General features: G+C 58.6%; 1 protein-coding gene across 2 annotated transcripts; it reads right to left on the minus strand.

The window, feature by feature from the left end:
- Positions 1-684: 684 nt before the first annotated feature.
- ADORA2A (adenosine A2a receptor) lies at positions 685-18830 on the minus strand. 2 transcript variants are annotated; one of them, XM_032309375.1, is made up of 3 exons: positions 18746-18830; positions 9609-10185; positions 685-2479 (listed from the first exon to the last, which is right to left on the minus strand). In XM_032309375.1, the coding sequence occupies exons 2-3, from the start codon at positions 9938-9940 to the stop codon at positions 1573-1575; spliced, it is 1239 nt and encodes a 412-aa protein (XP_032165266.1). In that variant the 5' UTR covers positions 9941-10185; positions 18746-18830; the 3' UTR covers positions 685-1572. The 2 variants fall into 2 exon arrangements, with proteins under 2 accessions (XP_032165266.1, XP_032165267.1); XM_032309376.1 differs by lacking the exon at positions 18746-18830 and adding an exon at positions 10616-15808.
- Between the last annotated feature and the right edge of the window lie 940 nt (positions 18831-19770).

Consider the following 19770-nt stretch of genomic DNA (forward strand, 5'->3'; position numbering starts at 1 on the left):
CTGTTAAGTTCTAACAGCCCTTCCCCAAACGTGCCTGAGCGTGTCCAGGAGACCTGAGACCAGACTGGCTCTCCGCTGGGTCGCAGTGGGTTGCTAACTTCCCCCTGGGCCTCTAACTTGTCCAGTATGGAAGGATGACACAGCCCCTGAGGCAGGTTCAGAGCAGGAAACCCAGTAGGTTTTTGTTAGGTGCAGGAGGTGGGGTGACTCCAGAGGAAGGGGAAGGCAGTTGAACCCTCGCCTCTATCTCTTTCCAGATCCCTCTGTGGCCTCTCAGCTAAGGGGTGGAGCAAGGGGCCGGCAGTGGGGCATTCCTCTCAGAGGACTGGAAGGGGCAGCGAGGGAGGGCGGAGCCACGCCGCACCCCGGGGATGTGGGGCGGGGAGCTCTGGCCTCTGCAGGGAGGGCAGCTGGGAAGAGCCCCTCCTCCCACAATCCCCCTCCCACAGGAACACAGGTCTGGGCGCTGCTCACGTGCCTTTAGATCCTGGTGCACCCAGGCAGCCTTTTCCCTCGGGACAAGGGAGCCTGTGAGGCGCCCCCAATCAGGCAGGGTGTCTGTCTGTCTCCAAGTACAAATGCACACTCTCACACGTGCAATATGCACCCATATGCACATATATATTCCATAGGCCTGGCTGTGGAATGGGGAAAGGAACTCAGACACCATTTTCAGTGGACAAGTTTAAAACACAAATGGCTCATTTTTATTTTATCTCAGAAAAAAAGAAAACATTCCCTTCAGACAGAAAGGCCGCTGGACAGGGCCTCTGGCTGGGCAGCTCTGAGCTACCCAGACACCCTGTGCAGTGGGCCCGTCCCAACCTCCTCCCCGGAGCCCACAGTCCGGCAGCATTCCATGACACCTCCTGTCCTCGAGCCCAGCTTGGTGGCCCCAGAAGATGCCGCTGGGACGGAGTGTGTAAGAAGTGCACGGCAGCTCATGGTAACCAGAGAGGGCTGCCTGGGACTCCCTGGGCCACTGCTGGAGACAGCTAGCAGCAGGACTGACATCAGACCCAGCAACCAGGAAAGGAAGATAATTTAAAAAAAAAAAAAAAAAAAAGGTATTCTTCACACTTAACATTTTCTCTTGGAAAAACAACAAAAGAAAAACGCCACCTCTGGGCACAGCAGCACCTGAACCCTTGGGAAGCCTGGGGAGGGTGGTCTGTTTGTGTGGTCGGAGGCCTGTTGGAGCCATACTCCCCCACCCCCTTGCCCCAGCCTCAGGGCCAGCCAGCCTGCTCTGCCACAGATCTTCTGCCAAGTCGGGGTGGTGCTTCTAGATGCTTCCAGAGTGGGGTACCAGGCCCTGCCCAGCCAAGATGGTCTGGTGCTGTGGCCCTGACTTGAAGCAGGGCCTCCCACCAAGAAACGTCCACTCCCTCGGACTCCAGGCCCTTCCTGCTGGGCCTCATGCTGCTCCAGCCAGGGCTCTCGCCTCTCAGTCCAAAGTGGGAGCTGGCCATGAAAAGGGTCTCCAGGCCCACTCTTCTCCCAACGTGACTGGTTCCATCCACCAAAGAGAAAGATCTCCCTTCTGTAGGAAGGGGCAAACTCAGTGGATCGTCAGGACACGCCTGCTCCATCCTGGGCCAGGGGACCCTCAAGGCCGGGGGACTCTGGGCATGCTCCCTTGAGCTCGTGGCTGAGGAGCTCCACATCGGGGAGCCCCATGTCCCCATGGGCCTCATGGGCACTCCCTCCACTCACCAGCCCCAGGGTGTAGCCGTTGGGCCGCCGCTCAGGCTGGGGGGCGCTGCCATTGGCCCACACCCCGGGAGGATGGCCGTTGAGGCGGAGGCTGATCTGCTCTCCGTCACCGCCATGGGCTGCCAAGGTCCGGGCACTGGGGCCACCCGCCTTGAAGGGCTCCCGCCGCCTGAGGATGTGGCTGCGAATGATCTTGCGGAAGGTCTGGCGGAACTCCCGGATGCGGTAGGCGTAGATGAAGGGGTTGACGACAGAGTTGGTGTGGGAGAGGATGATGGTCAGGTACATGAGCTCGGGCGGGGCATGGCTGCACTCGGGGCAGAAGAAGGTGAAGCAGTTGATGATGTGCAGAGGCAGCCAGCAGAGGGCGAAGAGCCCCACAATGATGGCCAGCGACTTGGCCGCGTGGACCTCCTTCTGCAACGTGGACCGAGCCCGCTCCCCCGGCAGAGGCTGGCTCTCCATCTGCTTCAGCTGCCGCCGGGCTGCCAAGAAGATCCGCAGGTACACGCCCAGCATGAGCAGCAGGGGCACCAGGACACAGGCAAAGAAGTTGTAGTACACCATGTAGTTCATGGGTACCACGTCCTCGAAGAGACAGGTCACCTGGCCCTCCCCGCAGACCTCTGACTGGTTCTGGCCCGCCTTTGGCTGACCACAGTTGTTCCAGCCCAGCATGGGAGTCAAGCCAATGGCGAACGACAGCACCCAGCAGACCGCAATGATGCCCTTGGCCCTTGTGCCAGTCACCAAGCCATTGTACCTGGGGAAAGGAGACCAGCATCATAGGTCTGAAAAACCTCAAGGCTAGGTGGGGCCATGAGTCAGAAACCCAGAGGGCCTCCCCATCCCCCCCACCCACTGGCTAGAAGACCAGGACCAGTCACTTCCTGCCTCCTAGCCTCGGTATGGTCTTCTGTGCAGTGCAGGTCCGAGCCCTGCCTTTTCCCACAGAAGCCAACAGGACAGCAGGCTCCCTGGAGAGGAAACCACTGGGCAGACATTCAGATGATCACTAAACAGTATTACAAGTAGTCCTGGAACTCAGTAGTTCAGTTTACGGGAATTTATAAGTGAGAGAACTTATCACCTCCATGTTGGGCTTAGTTGACGCTAGAGTAAGTTTCCTCTTAGAGTGGGAATGGGTCAGGGGTGCAGATTCAGTGGCTGGGGGTGGGGGGGAACCTGCCACATCAGACTTGGAGATGATTCGTGTCTCTTGTCCTCCACACTCTTCCTTCCCCATTTGACTTAAGGTCTCCAGAAGCCCCCAAGAAGCGGTGGAGGTCCTGGGCAAATACCCTTTCTCCCCTCCAAATTCACTCCCAGCCCTCTGGAGAGACACAACTGACATCAGCATGTCTTAACATTTATACAGTAGTCTTTTTTTTTTTTTTTTTTTTTTAGGATTTTATTTATTTATCAGAGAGAGAGAGGGGGAGAGAGCGAGCACAGGCAGACAGAATGGCAAGCAGAGGCAGAGGGAGAAGCAGGCTCCCTGCTGAGCAAGGAGCCCGATGTGGGACTCGATCCCAGGACGCTGGGATCATGACCTGAGCCGAAGGCAGCTGCTCAACCAACTGAGCCACCCAGGCGTCCCATATACAGTAGTCTTAACGTTCAAGAGCAAAGACCTACCTAAGGTACTGAGGTCCAGAGAGGAAAAAGAATGTGTCTGAAAGCACTGAGGACTCTAGAGAGCCAGGCTCAGTCCCAGACTCAGGGCATTGACCTGATCTGCCAGCCAGGAAGTTGACCCCCCAGCCCACAAAAAAAGGTGGCATAAATTTTATTAAAAGAATGGCAGTCTGAAGCACCTGGGTGGCTCAGTCAGTTGGGCGCCTGACTCTTGATTTCGGCTCAGGTCATGATCTCAGGGTCATGGGATCCAGCCTTGCATCGGCTTCTGTGTTGAGTGGGGAGCCTGCTTGAGATTATCTCTCCCACTCTGCACCCCCAAACCTCCCCCCAAGCATGCCTGCACACACATGTTCTCTCTCTCTCTCTTTAGAAGAGAGAGGGAGATGGGGCGCCTGGGTGGCTCAGTGGGTTAAGCCGCTGCCTTCGGCTCAGGTCGTGATCTCAGGGTCCTGGGATCGAGTCCCGCATCGGGCTCTCTGCTCAGCAGGGAGCCTGCTTCCTCCTCTCTCTCTCTGCCTGCCTCTCTGCCTACTTGTAATCTCTCTCTGTCAAATAAATAAATAAAATCTTTAAAAAAAAAAAAAAAAAGAAGAGAGAGGAAGAGAATGGGCAATCAAAACATCATCTCCTTGATTGAAGAAGGTGACCTCAGTGATCGCTGAGAGATGACCATCTGTTTAATGGTTTTGATCCTGGCAACATCAGACGGCCCTCCCCTTGACCTGGTAAACCCCACCCACCCTTCACATATCTTCCCCAAGAAGTTTCCTACCCAGATGCAGCTAATCTCTACTCTATCTGGGCCCCTGAGGCCAAGGGCCCCTTGGGGGAAGGGTTTTTCTGCAGCCATCTCTGTACTGCCGGCATGGACCCAGGAGCACACGGTAGGTGCCCTTTACTTAATTCCAGAATGGGAAGCACCCACAGAAACTATCTCATCTGGGGATGGCAAACATGGGCCTCTATACAGGGAAGAAGTGTGGGAGGCAGGCGGTCAGGACATCATGTGTACAAGAGGCAGCTGACACTGCTCTGCCCCTGGCCACCCATGCAGAACGTGCTTCCAGTGCCTCCAGATCTCAGAGGGGCTGAGGAGCTGATCCTCTGGGTAAGATCGCCCGTGGCTTACATTTTGTCAACAAATTCAAATTAAGGGGGAGAAAAGTCTGGTGGCCTCTGACCTCTTATCCAATCCAACTGCCTCATTATATAGATAAGAAAACTAAAGCCTGAGGAGAGGAATGGCCTTGCTGTGGACTTTTCAGGAGCCCAGAGCACCCTGGGCCAAGGTAAGTGTGTCAGTTCTGAATGTATGTCAGTTTTGAATCCTACAGTAACCGGGCAGGGCCCCTCCCAGGAGCCTTCGACCCCATTTAGCAAGGGCCTCGGTGCTTGCAACAGGGCTTGGCGGAAACAGGGTCATGGACTTGACCATTTCTACCAAGCCACAGAGAGCCTACGCTGCCCTGTTTCCTATTCTGGAGCCTCAAACACAAAGTCACAGGCTCTCCCCGCAACACACTTGATACTTACACAGCATTTGTTGTGTGTCGGGCACTGTTTGTAGTACTCTACAAATTATAATTTATAGAATCTCATTGAACAGGAGGCTATTTTAATGTTGGTATTTTTCCTGAGAAAAGCATATCCCTTCCTGAGTCCCAGTGCTGGTGTGTTCCTGGTTCGGCCATGTTCTGTTTGTTACTCTACATCTCTGAGCCTTAGTTTCCTCATTTGTAAAATGGGGCTAAGAATCCAGGGCCTGTGAGCACTGTCCCATGAAGGCAGAAAGTAAAATCCGTGGGTGGAGATTGCAGAGAGGTGAACTGTGACTGAGGGGTGAAGAACTTCTTAGCCGAGCTGTGCACACAAGATGCGGGCTGCTTCAGGGAAAGGGAGCTTCCTGTCATTTGAAGCAAGCAAGCAGAAGCAAGTAGCTCTGGGGATGGTGTAGAGGACCCTGGAGACCATCTGCTTTGGGGATTTCCAAACTGTCCTCCAGTAGCCACCCTGCGATTCCCAGGCAATCACAGAGGTAGGCTGCTGAGGAAGGGAGGCAGCTTAAGAGTCACGGAATGAATGAGCTGGTGGGGACCCCAGGGTCCAGCCCAAAGACTTCCAAGATAGTTTGAAAATCCCTGATCTGCCCAGCTGTCTGCTTTTACAGACAAGGAAACCCAGGAGGGGAAGTTGGGCACTCGATTTTAAAACGAAAGCCCCTGGTGGGGACAGAAACCCACGTTAGTAGCGCTTGCTTGCGGCATGCCAAGAATATCTCCGAGAGGATTCCCAACGCTGCCTTCCAGAAAGAGAACTGAAGGCAGGGCAGGGGACAAAAGGGACAGTTTTACCTGGACCATATACCTTGTTGTTTCTTTTTGATGTTTTAGTATGTGCAGGTAATTATTTAAATACACACACACACATCAAACAAATTAATTTTGTTATTCAGAAGAAAAGTCCTTAGGCTGAGAGCCCTAGACCCAGGCCCCTGGGGAGCTGGAACAGCATTACGGCCCAAATGGAATAACAGCCAAGCCACAGCCTGGCCCAAGGGCATCCCCTGGGCATCCCCTGTGTCTATGACAGACGCTAGTCCCATCTTGGCCTCCTGGGCCCTGGTCACAGGCCGTCCAGTGTAAGGGGTGACAAATGCATCCAGCACAACCCTCCGCCATCCGGGGGGGCCCAGCGGCACCACAGGGAGCGGGTGCCAGGGCACTGCTCGGCACGTTTGGGGGTACCTCTGCATCCATGCGTCTTCCAGCTCCCAGGCCACCCCTTCCCAGGGACTCCCCATTATCCACGTTGGGGGCTTCCTCTGTGATCCCAGAATACCACCCACAGCTCCAGGTGGGGCTTCATGTGCATTTTCCCTACACTGACAGAAGGTGGGGGCTTTCCGAAATTGTCCAAATTGGTCAGTGAGCTAAGAAATGAAGAGCCACGGGTGAAACCCAAACTCCTTCCGGGGCAGAGGCAGGCCTGAGCCAGCCTCATACCCTCCCTGCCCTCCTGTTCTTCTGTCACCTCTCCTTGGCCCAGAGCCCATGTATTCCTTCCTTCCTTGGGGCCTTTGTCTAGGCTTGGCCCACTCCTGTTACACCTGCCCCCACACATACCCATCCCGTAAGACCCGTCCGGCATCACCTCCTCCAGGGAGCCCTCTCTCCCACTCCTGCCCTCCTTAGAAACCAGGTACTTGGTTTTTGTCTCCATGAGGTGATTCACCACATACACCTCAGGTCTTTGCACCCACTGTGCAAAGACATTGCTCCAAATGTGGCCTATTTTCCAAGGAGAGTGAGTGTTTGCCAGGGGCTAATGTGAGAGGCAGGACACAAGGGGCACAAAAGTAACAAAGTCTCTCTCCCTACACTTTCTGTCCTTTGGGGATACTGAGAGCTCCATCTCTGCCTCTGGCCAGGTTGCTTCTCACTGGCTTCTTGACTAAGCCCTGCCATAGCCACCAGGGTCCCTGCCCTTGGGAAGAAGCACAGATTTTTCTGAAACTAAATTTTTTAAGAAAGGAAGAGAGAGGGGCACCTGGGTGCCTCAGTTGGTTAAGGGTCTGACTTCAGCTCAGGTCATGATCTTGGGGTCCTGGGACTGAGCCCCACGTCAGGCTCCCTGCGCAGCCGGGAGTCGGCTTCTCCCTCTGTCCCTCCCTTTACCCACTACCCCGCCCCCCCGCCCCGTTGTGTGCTCTCTCTCAAATAAATAAATAAAAAGTCTAAAAAAAGAAAGAGACGGAGAGAAAGGAAAGGAAAAAAGGAAGGAAGAAGGGAAGGGAAGGAAGAGAAAGAAGGAAAGAGAAAGAAAGAGAGAAATGAGGGGTGAGTGACATGGGCCTGGGGTCGATGTCCAGGGCAGCAGTCAGGGGATGGGTTCCTGAGAGCTGCCACAGGCACCTGCCGAGCGGAGCAGAGGAGGGGAGGTTTCCCACTGGCGGCGGTCGGGGGAGAGGCAGGAGCTCCCGGTTCTCACCTGCCTCCACTTCGCTCCCCGTGGCACCTTCATGCCCCTCAGCCTCCCCGCCCCAGGGCCCTTGAGGAATAAGAAAGCAGAGAGACCCAAGGGAGCCTGGAACTTCAGGAAGGGCCCCAGAGCCACCCCCCAACCCCGAGTCAGCACACACTGGTCTCTCCATGAGTAACACAAGGGTCATAACATCTGCCCTGGCCCCCATGCCGGGCCGTGAGGATCAAAGGAGAAACTGCGCTAACGTCCTCTGGCAACGGGAGGGGATCAGCCACAGCAGAATCGGCATCCCTAACAACTCCCCGGCCGAGACATCCAGGCTGACCCTTCCAAAGCTTTATCAAGCGTTGCTCAAACAGCCAGGATCTGGGTGGACCTGGGTCCCACTCCAGGAGATTGTGAGAACTGGAGATTGCAGATGGGCGGGGCAGGTCCAGGTTCCATGCAGGGACCCAACTCTGAAACTCCAGGCACTTAACCAGGAGCGGATTCCCTATCGGTTCCGTCCGCTCACTGGATCCTCACAACACCTTTGTGAGCGCAGAAGGACAGAGAGGCCTGTCCCCTTCTACAGATGAGGAAATGGGCCCAGAGAGTGACAGCTGGCTTTTTTATGGTCACACAGCATGTCCCACAGGATTCATTCTCTTGACTCTCAGATTACAGAGAGAAAAGCAAAAGCTGAGACCCTTTCATTAAGCCCCATTCTCTCCCTAGAATGCTGTTGCCCTTTAAATTGGGGAAGGAGGTGAAAGCGAGGTCTCTGCTTCCCTACTGAGCGTTCCCAACAGGGCGGGCCCAGGCCCAGCTCATGCTCAGCCTGGCCCCTAAAGCACACACCAAATTCTCTGCTCTCTGGTCTACCTGGGATCCTGTGTTCTGACCTATCCCTCGGTGAGCCTGGACCCTGGACCCTGCACGACGAGGCCAGTCCTCTATGGGCTGGCCAGAGTCTCCTCTTCAACAAGGGTCATAAGCTCTCCTGAGACTAGAGCACCCTACAAGGCCATACGGGGGCCCAGGCTCCTCCCTTCCTTCGAGCAGCACAGGGAGGCTGCCTGCTTCCCCCTTCCAGCCCACGGAACAGCAGTGGCCAGGTGCAGGTCTGGGAGCCCAGGGCCACCCCGTCACCCTGTTCCCCAAAGACTGAGCTGCCGCGGGTGACAGGCCACAGCTCTTCGCAGGCCCAGGCCCAGGCCCAACTGTGCTGCCAACTCGTCGTGTGGCCCTGAGGGCTGGCTCCCTTCTCTGAGCCTCATTTCTCTATCCGGAAGATGAGAAGAAATGACCTTTACTAAGGGCCCCCTTGGGTTTGACACTCTGGCCTGCTCCACAGGAAGGCACTTGAGCTGTCTGGGAGAATTCACCACAGGGCCAGGTACCTGGGTCCTTTGAGAATCCCCTCAGCGTCTGCAGCCACTGGGCTGTGGAGCCCGACTCCCAGATGCACGGTCAAGGAAGTGGGGCTGGAGGTACCCCCACCCCCATCCCAACCCCTACCTTGGGGGAGAGAGGTACTTCCTAGCTTCCCTCAATGCCAGCTAGGTGGAGGCCGCATTAAATAAGCTCTTGGCCTCAGGGAAAGTCTTCATTTACACAATCCAGAGCTGAAGTCACTTCACAAAAGATTCACCATGAAAACCCCCTCCGCTAGCTGAGCACAGAGGCTCTCTCCAAGACCATGAGTACTTGCTGACCTGAGGAGCACAAAATTTGCATATTGGTCCAAGTGACTCACTGTGGCATTCAGCCAAGTCACTTCCCCTCTCTGGGTCATTTTCCTAATGTGCAAACTGTGCGACTGGCCCAGAGGAGCTGGAGGCGGGCCTGCGGGCAGCCTTCTAGCTCCGAGGGCCTGTGGTTTCCCGTAGTGCCCCGCCCCAGCTCAGCATCACGCTCTGTGAGAAAATGGCCCAGATGCACCGCCCAGGCCCAGGCCACACGCATCTGCCAGCAGCCAAAGCAGCAGCCTCAGCCACACAGCCTGGGGAAGACTGAGGAGGGCCAGGGTTCCTGGGGCCCACAGGGGTCCCCTGGATCGGCATCCTCCCCGGCCACATGCTGAGCCCTGGGCAGCCTCAGCCTGGGCCCCATGGAGCCGTCCTCAGCTCCACACGCAGACACCAAAGACCAAAACGTGAGCCCAGGTTCACCCTGACCCTGGCTGGGCACAGAGCAGACCTCGGCACAGATGTGAACCCCAGCATGAGGCATGCCAAGGAAGGGAAGAGGGGAGCTCCAACCCACCGGCCCCGGCCCCCCCAGCTCACCGGAGTGGGATGCGGATGGCGATGTAGCGGTCAATGGCGATGGCCAGGAGGCTGAAGATGGAGCTCTGCGTGAGGACCAGGACAAAGCAGGCGAAGAAGAGGCAGCTGTGGCAGGCAGCGCAGAACCCCGTGCTGATGGTGATGGCGAAGGGGATGGCGAGGACTCCCACAGCAATGTCGGCGGCCGCCAGGGACACCACAAAGTAGTTGGTGACGTTCTGCAGGTTGCTGTTCAGCCACACGGCCCAGCACACCAGCACGTTGCCCAGAATGGCCAGCACGGCGATGGCCAGCTCCACCGTGATGTACACCCAGAAGCCCATGGTGGGCATGGCCGCAGACAGGCAGGGTCAGCAAGGACGCGGGCCAGGCCAGCTCACGGTCCATAGCTGCAGCGCAGCTGGCCCTGCCCAGGCCCCTGAGCCCCTTCTTCACAGGAGCCAAGAGCGTCCCTGCCTGGGAGGGGAAAACCCCCAAGGGCTTTTTCACAGCCAACTCCAAGTCTCCAGAAACCAGACCCTTTGCAGAGGCTCTAGCAGCATCCTGGCTCAGCTCAGCTTCGCAGTCCCCGAGGCACCTGCTGAGGGAGAAGCCTTGTGAGGAGCTGGACCCCAGGCAGAGGGGGCAACGCTGAAGATTCCCGGGGGCAGCCATCAGTGCCACTCACCAAAGCCCTCTCCGCAGGCCAGACATCAGCCCAAGAACAACCCACTGTGCCCGGACACTGGGCTGGGGATCAGCCTTGGCCCCTGTGTTTTCTCAGCGAGACAGGAATCTGTCTTAACACAAGTTAAGTCACTTGTGTTGCCCCTCATGCTCAGCTTCCCAAGACTTTTGGGACAGCCCTGCCAGTCTCCTGGGTCCCTGAGTTCACTGCCACCCCCAGGACCCTTCCAGAAAGCCCCCCCCCACTCCTCAGCTCTCCCAGGCCCACCCACCTTCTCTCTTGGCCAGCCTCAGTCCTCTCTGTCCCCTAAGAGCTCTCCCTGGGAAACACAAGTACCTACCTAGGCCGCTGGGTTAAAGAGAAGCCCAGAGATGCCTAGAGCTCTGATCTGGAAGGACCTGGGTGGCCCATCTGGTCCCGTGTCCCGCTGCCGCCGGCAGGTGAGCCCCCATGCCCTCGCTGGTGATGCCATACAGCGTGGAGGAGCAAGCACAAAGGCAGCCGCCCCTCAGCAGCCCCTGCTGGCTGCCTGCACGTCTGGGCGGGGAGCGCCCTCCTCTCCTCCCTCCTCCCACGGCCGCTCCCCAACCTGCTCCTCTGCCTGGCTAATGCCAGGGCAGACTTCGTGTCGTGCTAGGCAGAAAGCAGAGGGCTCAGCCGGCACTTGCCGGAGAACTGCAGGCAAGGATTTTTTTTTTTTTTTTTTTTCTTTTCTAGGCCTCAGGTTCTTCATTGATACCATGAGGAGACTGGACCCCAGAGAGCCTCTGGGGACCACGGCGGCACTCACTCAAGATTCCATGAGAAGGAAGGAAGTAGACCTGAAAGAGCTCCCCCAGAGTCAAATGTCAGAGAGGTGTAAGGAATTAAACCCCGCAGAAGCACAGGCAGAATTCGAGGTCTTGGGCTCCCCCAGTCCAAACCCCCAGGGTTCCCTTGAGCTTGTGAAATGGTTTCCATCTCCCCCTATCGGCCTGGGGGCTGCTCCCCACTGCCTTTGCCCCCACCTGTCACACTCATAGGTGTTGCCTCGTGGCGTCCCCTCATGCCAAATCCACCCCCTCCTCCTGTCCCGGGCCCCTCCCGGGGCCCCAGGTGCGCGCAGGCCGCAGCTCCTGCCTGCATGGGGACAAGAGGCTGGAACCTGCCTTTCCTCCGCCCACACGTGACTCGGGAGAGTGTGTCCTCTTTCACTCCTCCAGGACACAAGGGATAGAGCAGGCCTGGGAACCTTGGGAGAAGGTGATTCATGGTCCCTTCCCATGTTCCCAGGGCCAGGCTCCCCCCGCCCCATCCAGGAGGTGACAGGGGGCTGCAACAGAGAAACACAAGTCTCCTAACTCCAGTGCGCCGGACTGCACCTGAGGGCTGGTCCCTGCGCCTACCGGGAGGCTGGAACAGAACACCCACCCCCAGGAAACAGGACAGAGAAGAGGAGGCGAAGTCCCTGAAGAGGGAGGGCTCCCGCAGCCTGCGGCAGACGCGGTGGGCTTCCCCAGGCCCGGCGCGGCCCACTACCAAGGGGGCCTGAATGAATCCCAAGTGCCCGCTATACACAGGGTATTTGCCAGCCAGCTGCCCACAAAGCATGGCAGTGGCAGAGGACGATGAGACCAAGTCTCCTGGTACTGTCCCTGGTCCCAGAGTGTCCCTGGCCTAGAGCCCGAAGCAGCACTCACCAGGGAACCCCCAACTGCAGAAGCTGGGTGTCCAGGGTCCAATTTTTATTCGGCAAAGGGAAGTGCCAGACCCAAGACTGCCTGCTACTCCGGGGCCTCCCAGGCCCAGCAGCAGAGGCAGCAGGCCACGGTCCAGTGGGGTCTGGCCAGGCCCGCTAAGCCTCAGGGACCCTGCCGCCTGCTGTCTGTGCTCTACCCTCTTCACCGTCACCCACCACCCTCCTCACCCGACTTTGGCCTCTCCATGGGACTTGGCATCAAGAGGTGCCGCAGCGTCTGCCAATCAGACCAGCCCAGGCTAGTAGCCTAATTTGGCCCCAGACCACTGTCAAGATTCCGAGGGTCCTTCCTGGGGGAGGATGAGGCAGGAGCCCTGGCAGTCCACTTGACCCAAATACATATCACATTTCTGCGGCGCTGAGGCCGGCCTGCCCTACCCCACTGCCCAGAGCACTGCTGGTGGGGTCACACTACCAGCACCTGTCCTGGAGGCCAGGCTGACTCCATGAGCCAGGATGCCTGGACTGGCAAGGCCTTTGAGGGGCCTAACCCGGCCCTGTGTTTGGTGAGGCTCTCCTGGCAGCCCCGAGTACCTGCCTGCATAGCCCCAGTCCTCAGGGCCTCCCTACCACCTTCTGTGCTATGGGCTCCCATGGTCACCAGCACCTAGTAGCGACATTCTTCCTGACGACACTGAAGTCACTGTACCTGCGGTGCCCTCCCACTCTCACTGGATGCAGCGGGTCCTCCTGGTCAGCTCCTCTTGCCCCTATCAGTCCTGCAAGGACCTAATGCCCCTTACAGCTGGGTCCTGAAAGGCTGCCTCTTTGCACATCTGGCTCCCCATCTGCCCTTCTGAGAGCATTCCTGCGGGCTCCTCCCGCTGCTGCCGGCACATCCTGGGGTAAGACTGGCCTGGCCCCACAGGCAGCCTGGGCATCTGTCAAACCAGAGTGCCAGCCCCAAGCCGAGAACATCCGTGCAACCCAAGGCACCAGGGGACAGACAAGGCAGGAAGAGGGCTGAACAGCCTCCTACTGGAGCTCTTCTGCGGGAAGGTTGGGAGCTTCCCAGCCATGGATAGGCAAAACAGCCCAGGGGGTCGGGGCACCCTGACTTGCGACCTTTGTCAGGCTTTCGTGGTGTAAATGCTCCCAGTGGAGCCAATGTCAAGCTACTAATGTGTCATTGACAAGAAATGTGAAGTAGCACACACAGCTCAAGAGAACCTGTGTCACTCGGCTCCGGCCACCACTGAGCCACCGAGCCCTGCACCCTCCCTGGATGCCAGGACTCTACTCCAGACCCTCTTAGCGTGGGCGGCCTGCTTGGGAGCTCACAATATGAGAGCATGGTGGCAAGGGGGTCATCTGTTCTCACTGGCCCCATGAGCTCCATTTTAGAGATGAGGAAGCGAAGTCCTAAAGAGGTTAACGACCTCTCCCAGCCTTTCCAAGAGCATGAAAGGGGGGAATAGAGCTGAGGGAAATGCTCATGGAAAACACAGCAGCAGGAAGATTTCCTGGGGCCTCCTGGCCCCTCGCGGCTTCCCTCCCTTCAGAGGCCTCCTAGCGCGACAGGAAGGTCTGAGGCCCAAGGGGAGAGGGACAGGGGTGGAGCCAGGGTCTGGCAATTTCCTATCCCTTTCTGTCGGCTCTATCTAATTAATTCTTGAGTCATCTGTTGCTAGCCAGGAAAGGAAATTAAATGGTAATAATGTAATATTTCCCCCTGATTATCCCTTACTGGGGACAGGGCAGAGGGCAGAATCTGTCCCATCAAAAATAGAGACACGTGCACGATAAGCCTGGAGAGGACAACCCCGCAGGATTCCCCCCGGATAGATCAGAACTAACTGTTACTTCTTCCAGCCTACCTCCTCACCCCCACCAACCTGGCCACTTTAATTAAAACTCCATTTAATCAAAACCCACATACTTCCTGGCCCACTTCTGGCTCATTGTAAGTCACACTAGCAAGGCTTTCTGTACACATGCGTAGATGGCGTCTGTGTTCCCAGAGTCTGCTGGACGGAGGTGCCTGCTAGCTTCTAGGCAGGACCCCATACCTTTGTCCCTGGGTGCGGCACAGCGCAACAGACCAGGCCCAGTGTCAGGACTCGGACCCGGCATAACCATGCTCAGCGCAGTCCTGGGCTCCAGAATCCTGGCCCGAGACTCTTACCATCACTTTCTCACAGCAAACGTTACACCAGCGCCTACTCTGGGCCAAGCAGCATCCCAGCTGCTGCATCACAGGGAGCTCTGTGCCTCATGCTGCTGAGCCTGGCCCCAGAAGGGTCCTGAGCTTCTAGAAGGGGGCCTTGAAGGAGGAACTGTCCCAGGAGACTGCTGAGAGCCAGCTGCTCCCCAAGTGTACGGTCACTCCCCGTCTCCAGGGCCTCAGGTCCCACTTATGATGAGCCCGCAAACCGCAATTGCGAAGCACAGGAGAAAAACTCAAGCTAAGATAAGCAACAGCACCCAAACTACGGAGATTCATTCATTCGGGAAGACATGAAGGTAATAATCTCATAATGCTTTTCAAAGACATTTAGGATCTTTAAAGAGACGAGAAAAGGAATAGCATCCACAAGCAAGAACGAGAACGAACGACTCGACGGATAGAGATGAAACAAGAACGGATGAATGAACAAGAAATAATAAAAAATCCCTGCAATGAAAAATAAAGGGCCTGAGGCAGAGCACAATCCACGTGATGCACTTCGGGCGTGCACACAGTTGCAGACGACCGGGGCTCTGAGGGGGAATGATCAGCACTGAGGAATGAGCACAGCAACTTCGCAAACGCACAAAGCCCAGGAGGAGATCCAGCTGAGAGACCCTGAAGGTAGACGAGAAGTAGCAACACCTGTCTCACGGGAGCTCCGTCAGCGTGGAGAGGGCAACAAGCAAAGAAGAAACAGTGGGACAGGCAGCTCGGCTCCGCCTCTCAACCCCAAGCCCACAGCTGGCTCTGCCATGACTGGTCTTCGGAGTGGCCGGGGGCATGGGAACAAGCCTCCCAGAACCCCAGGGGTCCTGGGGCCTACCAAGGCCCTCTCCAAATGCATCAACTGGAGTGGGGCCAGTGTCTTCCAGGGCTGCCTGGAGGTGAGCAACCACGGAGCACTAGGGCCCCTTCCTTTTCTCCTTCTCTCCCTTCAGGACAACCTCAGGAGCATGGCACAGGCTGCGCCCAAAGCACCGAGCAGGCATCCAGTGGTCCCCCTCCCCCACTGCCCCTCCAGAGGCTGCTGCTCTCAGCCCCAGGGGCAGGATGTGGGCAGGAACTGGTAGAGTGGAGAGTTAGCTCCCTGTACTGAATCTGGCCCTTAGAGTAGCCTCGGCATCCTCAGCTCTCCTAGGGCCCCAGGCCCAGCCCCAGCTCCTTTCTCCCCACGGGGGGCCCAGAGTCCCCCTCCAGTCCCCATACATCCAGGCCAGATACCGGGAGAGTCTGCAGCCTCCAGCCTGAGGTGTCCATTCACCCCCTCACTGGCCACCTCTCTGACAGCCCCCCTCCAAGAAGTCACCCCACACACAAGGTGCTGGGTGCCCATTCTGTGGCCACAGGAGCTCAGGTGTGCTCCCACTCCTGCTCCATCCCACACTCCCTGAGATCCCAAGCAAGAGTCTTCCCCTTTGTACTGAGGGTCCTGTGAGACAGCACCCACACCTCCCTCTAATGAGCCCTCTGATGGTGGGACGACAGGGACTATATGCCTGAAGGGGACATGGTGGTTGGGGGGGGCCGAGATGGCCCCAGTGGGCCCGGTGGGGCCCTGGCAGTGGTCTGTTGGAGGGCAGGAGCTCGTTAGAGGGAGGACCCACCCAGGATAGGGGGGAGGCAGGCCTACTTCTGGGGTCACTGGGATGAAGGTGTGTTGACACAGCCCTGGGAGCTGAAGGGAGAGGGTGAGAGCGTCAGCCAGCAAAAGCAGCACGGCCTGTGGGTCACAACAGACGCCAGGCAGCACCGCCACTGTTCCTTGTTAACTCAGTGGGCCCCTGTACCTGGTTCCCGGTTTGCAAAGGCCATTAAGGGCCAGAGGTGAACGCCTCTGTGGTGGGTGGGCAGACAGAGACCACGAGCCCACACACCAGGAGGGGCATCAGAGTGACGCTGCCTGCCTCTCCCTGGCGCATGAAGGCCCTGTCTAGAAGGTGAGCACTGGGGGCCTCCTCTCTGCATCCCAGTTACAGGCTCCTGCCCATTTCTCACTTCCCTTCCCCTATCTGGGCCCGGCACAGACCTCCAAGGTACGACCCACAGGCACCGCACCCCAACTATTGCCTTCAGCCTCCAGACCACGTAACCCCTCCCTTCCGTGACTGCTAATGCTTCTTGGGCCCAGACCCTTTCCCTGGGTGTTGGGACTTGTTCCTTTTGGCCGCTCAGCACCTGACTCCGGGTGTCTGTCTCCTCCACAGCCCCCGAGGCACATCCCCCAAACTTCATGCCATACTTCATGCCATGGCCATCCCTCTGGTCATCCTCCCCTTAGCTGCCTGGGTCACACCCTTCAGCACCTGGTCTGAGCTGTGGCAGACAAGACAACCTCCACGGGATGGCAGGGCTGGCCGTTCCCGCTCATCCGGGTAGGGTAGCTCAGGAATGAAGCAGGTAAAACGTTGCAGGCTGTGAAGCCCTGAAGCCCTGAAGCCAACTCCAGTCCACATGTCCCTCTGCCAACAGAGATCCCCTGTGGTATTCCCCCCCATGCCACAAGGCCAACAGCCTCCCTTGGGTTCCCCAGCTCAAGCACAGACCCAACCTGTCCTCTGGTCTGACCTTCTCCTTTCAGGCCCATCTCTCATTTACTCTCGATCGCAACCCTGTACAGAGAGCATTGGTTGATCCGTCATGCTTGTTTTTACGAGTAAGGCAGCGAGTGCTCCAAGGAGGTGAGACCAGAATCCAGGTTTGGGCATCGAATTCTGCTGTCCATTGGGTCGCCCTTGAAGCCAGCCCTTGCTCTCTTGGGCTGTGGGTTCCTAGGGGAAGGACCACGGTGTGGTTGGGGGCCCGCACCTCACAGAACAATATGAGGGAGAGCAACACAAGCAAGTCCCCAAAGCTTGGCCAGGACTGACCTGGCCCAAAGCCTCTCTCACCTGCCATCCATATCTGGGCGGACCTCAGCTTCTCTGAGGTTCTGAACAGGGAAGCAGGCTGAGCCCAGAACCTGATCTACAGGGACAGGATTAGGATAGAGGGGCAGTGACCAGAGTGACACTAGAACCTGGGAAAGCCAGGAAGACTCTAAATGGCAAGGACAGAGCAAGGACGTGTTGACACCACTACCTGTGGACAAGCCTCAGTGCGGAGCTCGGGTCACAGACCTGCTGAGACCCGAGATGGGGACCTGGCCCCCAGAGCCTTCCAGCCCAGCCAGTGCCTCCAGGACCAGCCACGGCAGGACTAAAGAGGGAGCCCCTGACCTCACAACATCTTCCCTGGGCCACTGTCCTCCAAAAAGTTCCCCATCTTGGTCCCCACAGTGGGGACAAGCAGGGCAACCACAGTCGGGCATAGAGGTAACACAGAGAGTGTCCTGGAGGGTGCAGAGGCTGGCTGGACAGCAGAGACCAAAGGAAGGGCAGCCTGAGTTCTGAGCCAGAGGTGAGCACAGGCCCTGTGGGTGGACGCGGGCCTGGGAGCTCCCCCGTCATGGTGAGGGAGAGCTGGACAAAGGGGCAGCCTAACCCAACCCCAGGAGCCAACCACGACTCCAGTCTTACGGAATGGGGGATGGGGGATGGGGAGACCTGCTCGCCAGCTTCTCCTTCTCTTTCCCTTCACCTCTGCCTTGGCCTCCACCACCCTCCCATTTTACAGTCTGGAAACTTAAATTCTAAAGCGGCATGGCGGTCCCAGGGAACGCAGAGATCTCTGCTTCGCGGGCCCGCGGCCCCCTCCTTGATCCTTTAGGCTGTCCTGCGCCAAATCCCTCGAGGGCCGCCACCATTCCCGCCATTCCTACACCTCAGCTCCGGGCAGCCCGGCAGACGGCCAGGTCCACTCCGAGGCGCGCAGCCACCCTGCCCGGCCTCCGGAATCCCTTGGGCCCCTAAGTCCGGGTGTCGCCACCACTGCCCCCGGAACGCTCCCGCCTCGGCCCAGCGTTCCAGACTCTCCTTCTCGCCGCACCCGGGCATTCGGGATGCCGAGCAGCTGCCCTCGCCGTTCCTCCCCGGGAATGCGGTCCTCGCCCCGGGCTGCTCCACCTGCGGAAGCCTTCTCTCGCCCCCGGGGGTCCGACCCGCCTTCTCTCTGGCCGCACCTCTGCGCCCCCAGCCCACCCCCGCCGGGCGCGTCCGGAAGGTTCGCCGAGTGCCCTCGGGCCGGCCCGTGGCGCCGGGACGGACCGACGGACGTCCCCACACGTCACCTGCGGGTCCCGACTCCTGCCCGCCAACCCCCGCCGCCGGGGCCGTCGGGTTCTAGCGTCCCCACCCCTCCACGCCGACCCGTGCGCACCTTCCGGTCCAGTCTGGGGCGGCCCGGAGGGTCCGCACACTGCCCCCCGACCGGCTTAGGACGTGCGTCCGCGCTTGAGCCGCCCCTGCACCCGCCATTGCGGTCCCCGCCTCGGGGCAGAGCTCGGACCCCAGCCCTGTGAACTCGCTCTCGGGATGGCGGGAAGAGAGGGTCGGGGCGGCGGGGCGCCCTGAAGGGAGGGGTCCCGCGCCACCCATCCCACCCAGCCTCTCAGCCTCCGACGACCCCATGCCGTCTGGCCGCCCGCCAAGGACCCTGGGGACCCCGGACCGGAGACCCCGGCTGACCTGCAGCTCGCGCGCCGGCTCCCGCTGTCTCCGCGGCGGCTCGGGCTCAGGGTCCAGCCGCGTCGCTCATGGGCGCCCCCTGCAGGCGGCTTCGAGACTTGCACTGTCCCCGCCCCGCCCCGCCGCTCTGGGAAACCGAGGTCCTGAGTTCCCCCCGGGGATTGGAGGATCTGGCTTGAGAACCTGGGGGGTGCTCGCAGTAGGACGAGGCCACGACGGGCTGGACCGCGCCACATCCCTGCCCGCGTCCCCCAGCGTGTTCTTCCTGGCTTGCGTCCGTCTGGCCACCTCCGGCGCCACACCCCCCTCTCCTTCGATGAGTGTCCTGGCCAGTTTTCCTCCCCGCCCAGTGAAGCCACCCAGCCCTTGGCCCGCACTCCCTTTCCTCCAAGAAGACTGAAGGGCTTCCCCTGCTGCTCTGGTCCTCTCGGAGGCATTGTAGCTGAGTTGGGGTGGTGCCTGACTTTGTCATCCATCCTTTCCCAGTGTCCAGCTGTGATCTGGGAAGTGCCCAGTGCCAGCTCCTCCTCAAGTCTTTCCATGGCTGCACTGTTTCTGAAGGATAAAGCCCAGCCTCCTTCCCTTGGCATTCAAGGCTTTCAGCCCTGAGGTCCTGCCTGGTCTCCGGCTATGCCCTCCTTTCCTGAGCCTTACCCTAGGTTGGGGGGTGGGCACCTCAGCTCCATGGATGTCTGTAGGAAGCCCACCGAGTTTCCAGTGGCCCCTCTAACTGCCCCAGCATAGACTCAGGGCCAGGGCTTTCTTACAGCCTCTGGGGCCCAGCTGGGACCTGCCCCCACCTCCACTTCTCTGAGCAAAGTGAAGGGGAGTTGTCTTCTGTGCCACACACTGACCTGAAATCTTAGACTCTTGGGCTGGGACTCCATCCCCCTGTTACCCCCAGGCCCATGTTTTAGAGACTTCAAATTGGGAATGACCTCACAATGGCCCCAGTCCAGCCATACAAGGGGACCCACCTTCTACCCTTGGATCAAGAAAGTCTTGAATGTCTACCCCAATTCTGT

Source organism: Mustela erminea, chromosome 13, assembly GCF_009829155.1.
Source record: "Mustela erminea isolate mMusErm1 chromosome 13, mMusErm1.Pri, whole genome shotgun sequence".
Classification (NCBI taxonomy): Eukaryota; Metazoa; Chordata; class Mammalia; order Carnivora; family Mustelidae; genus Mustela; species Mustela erminea.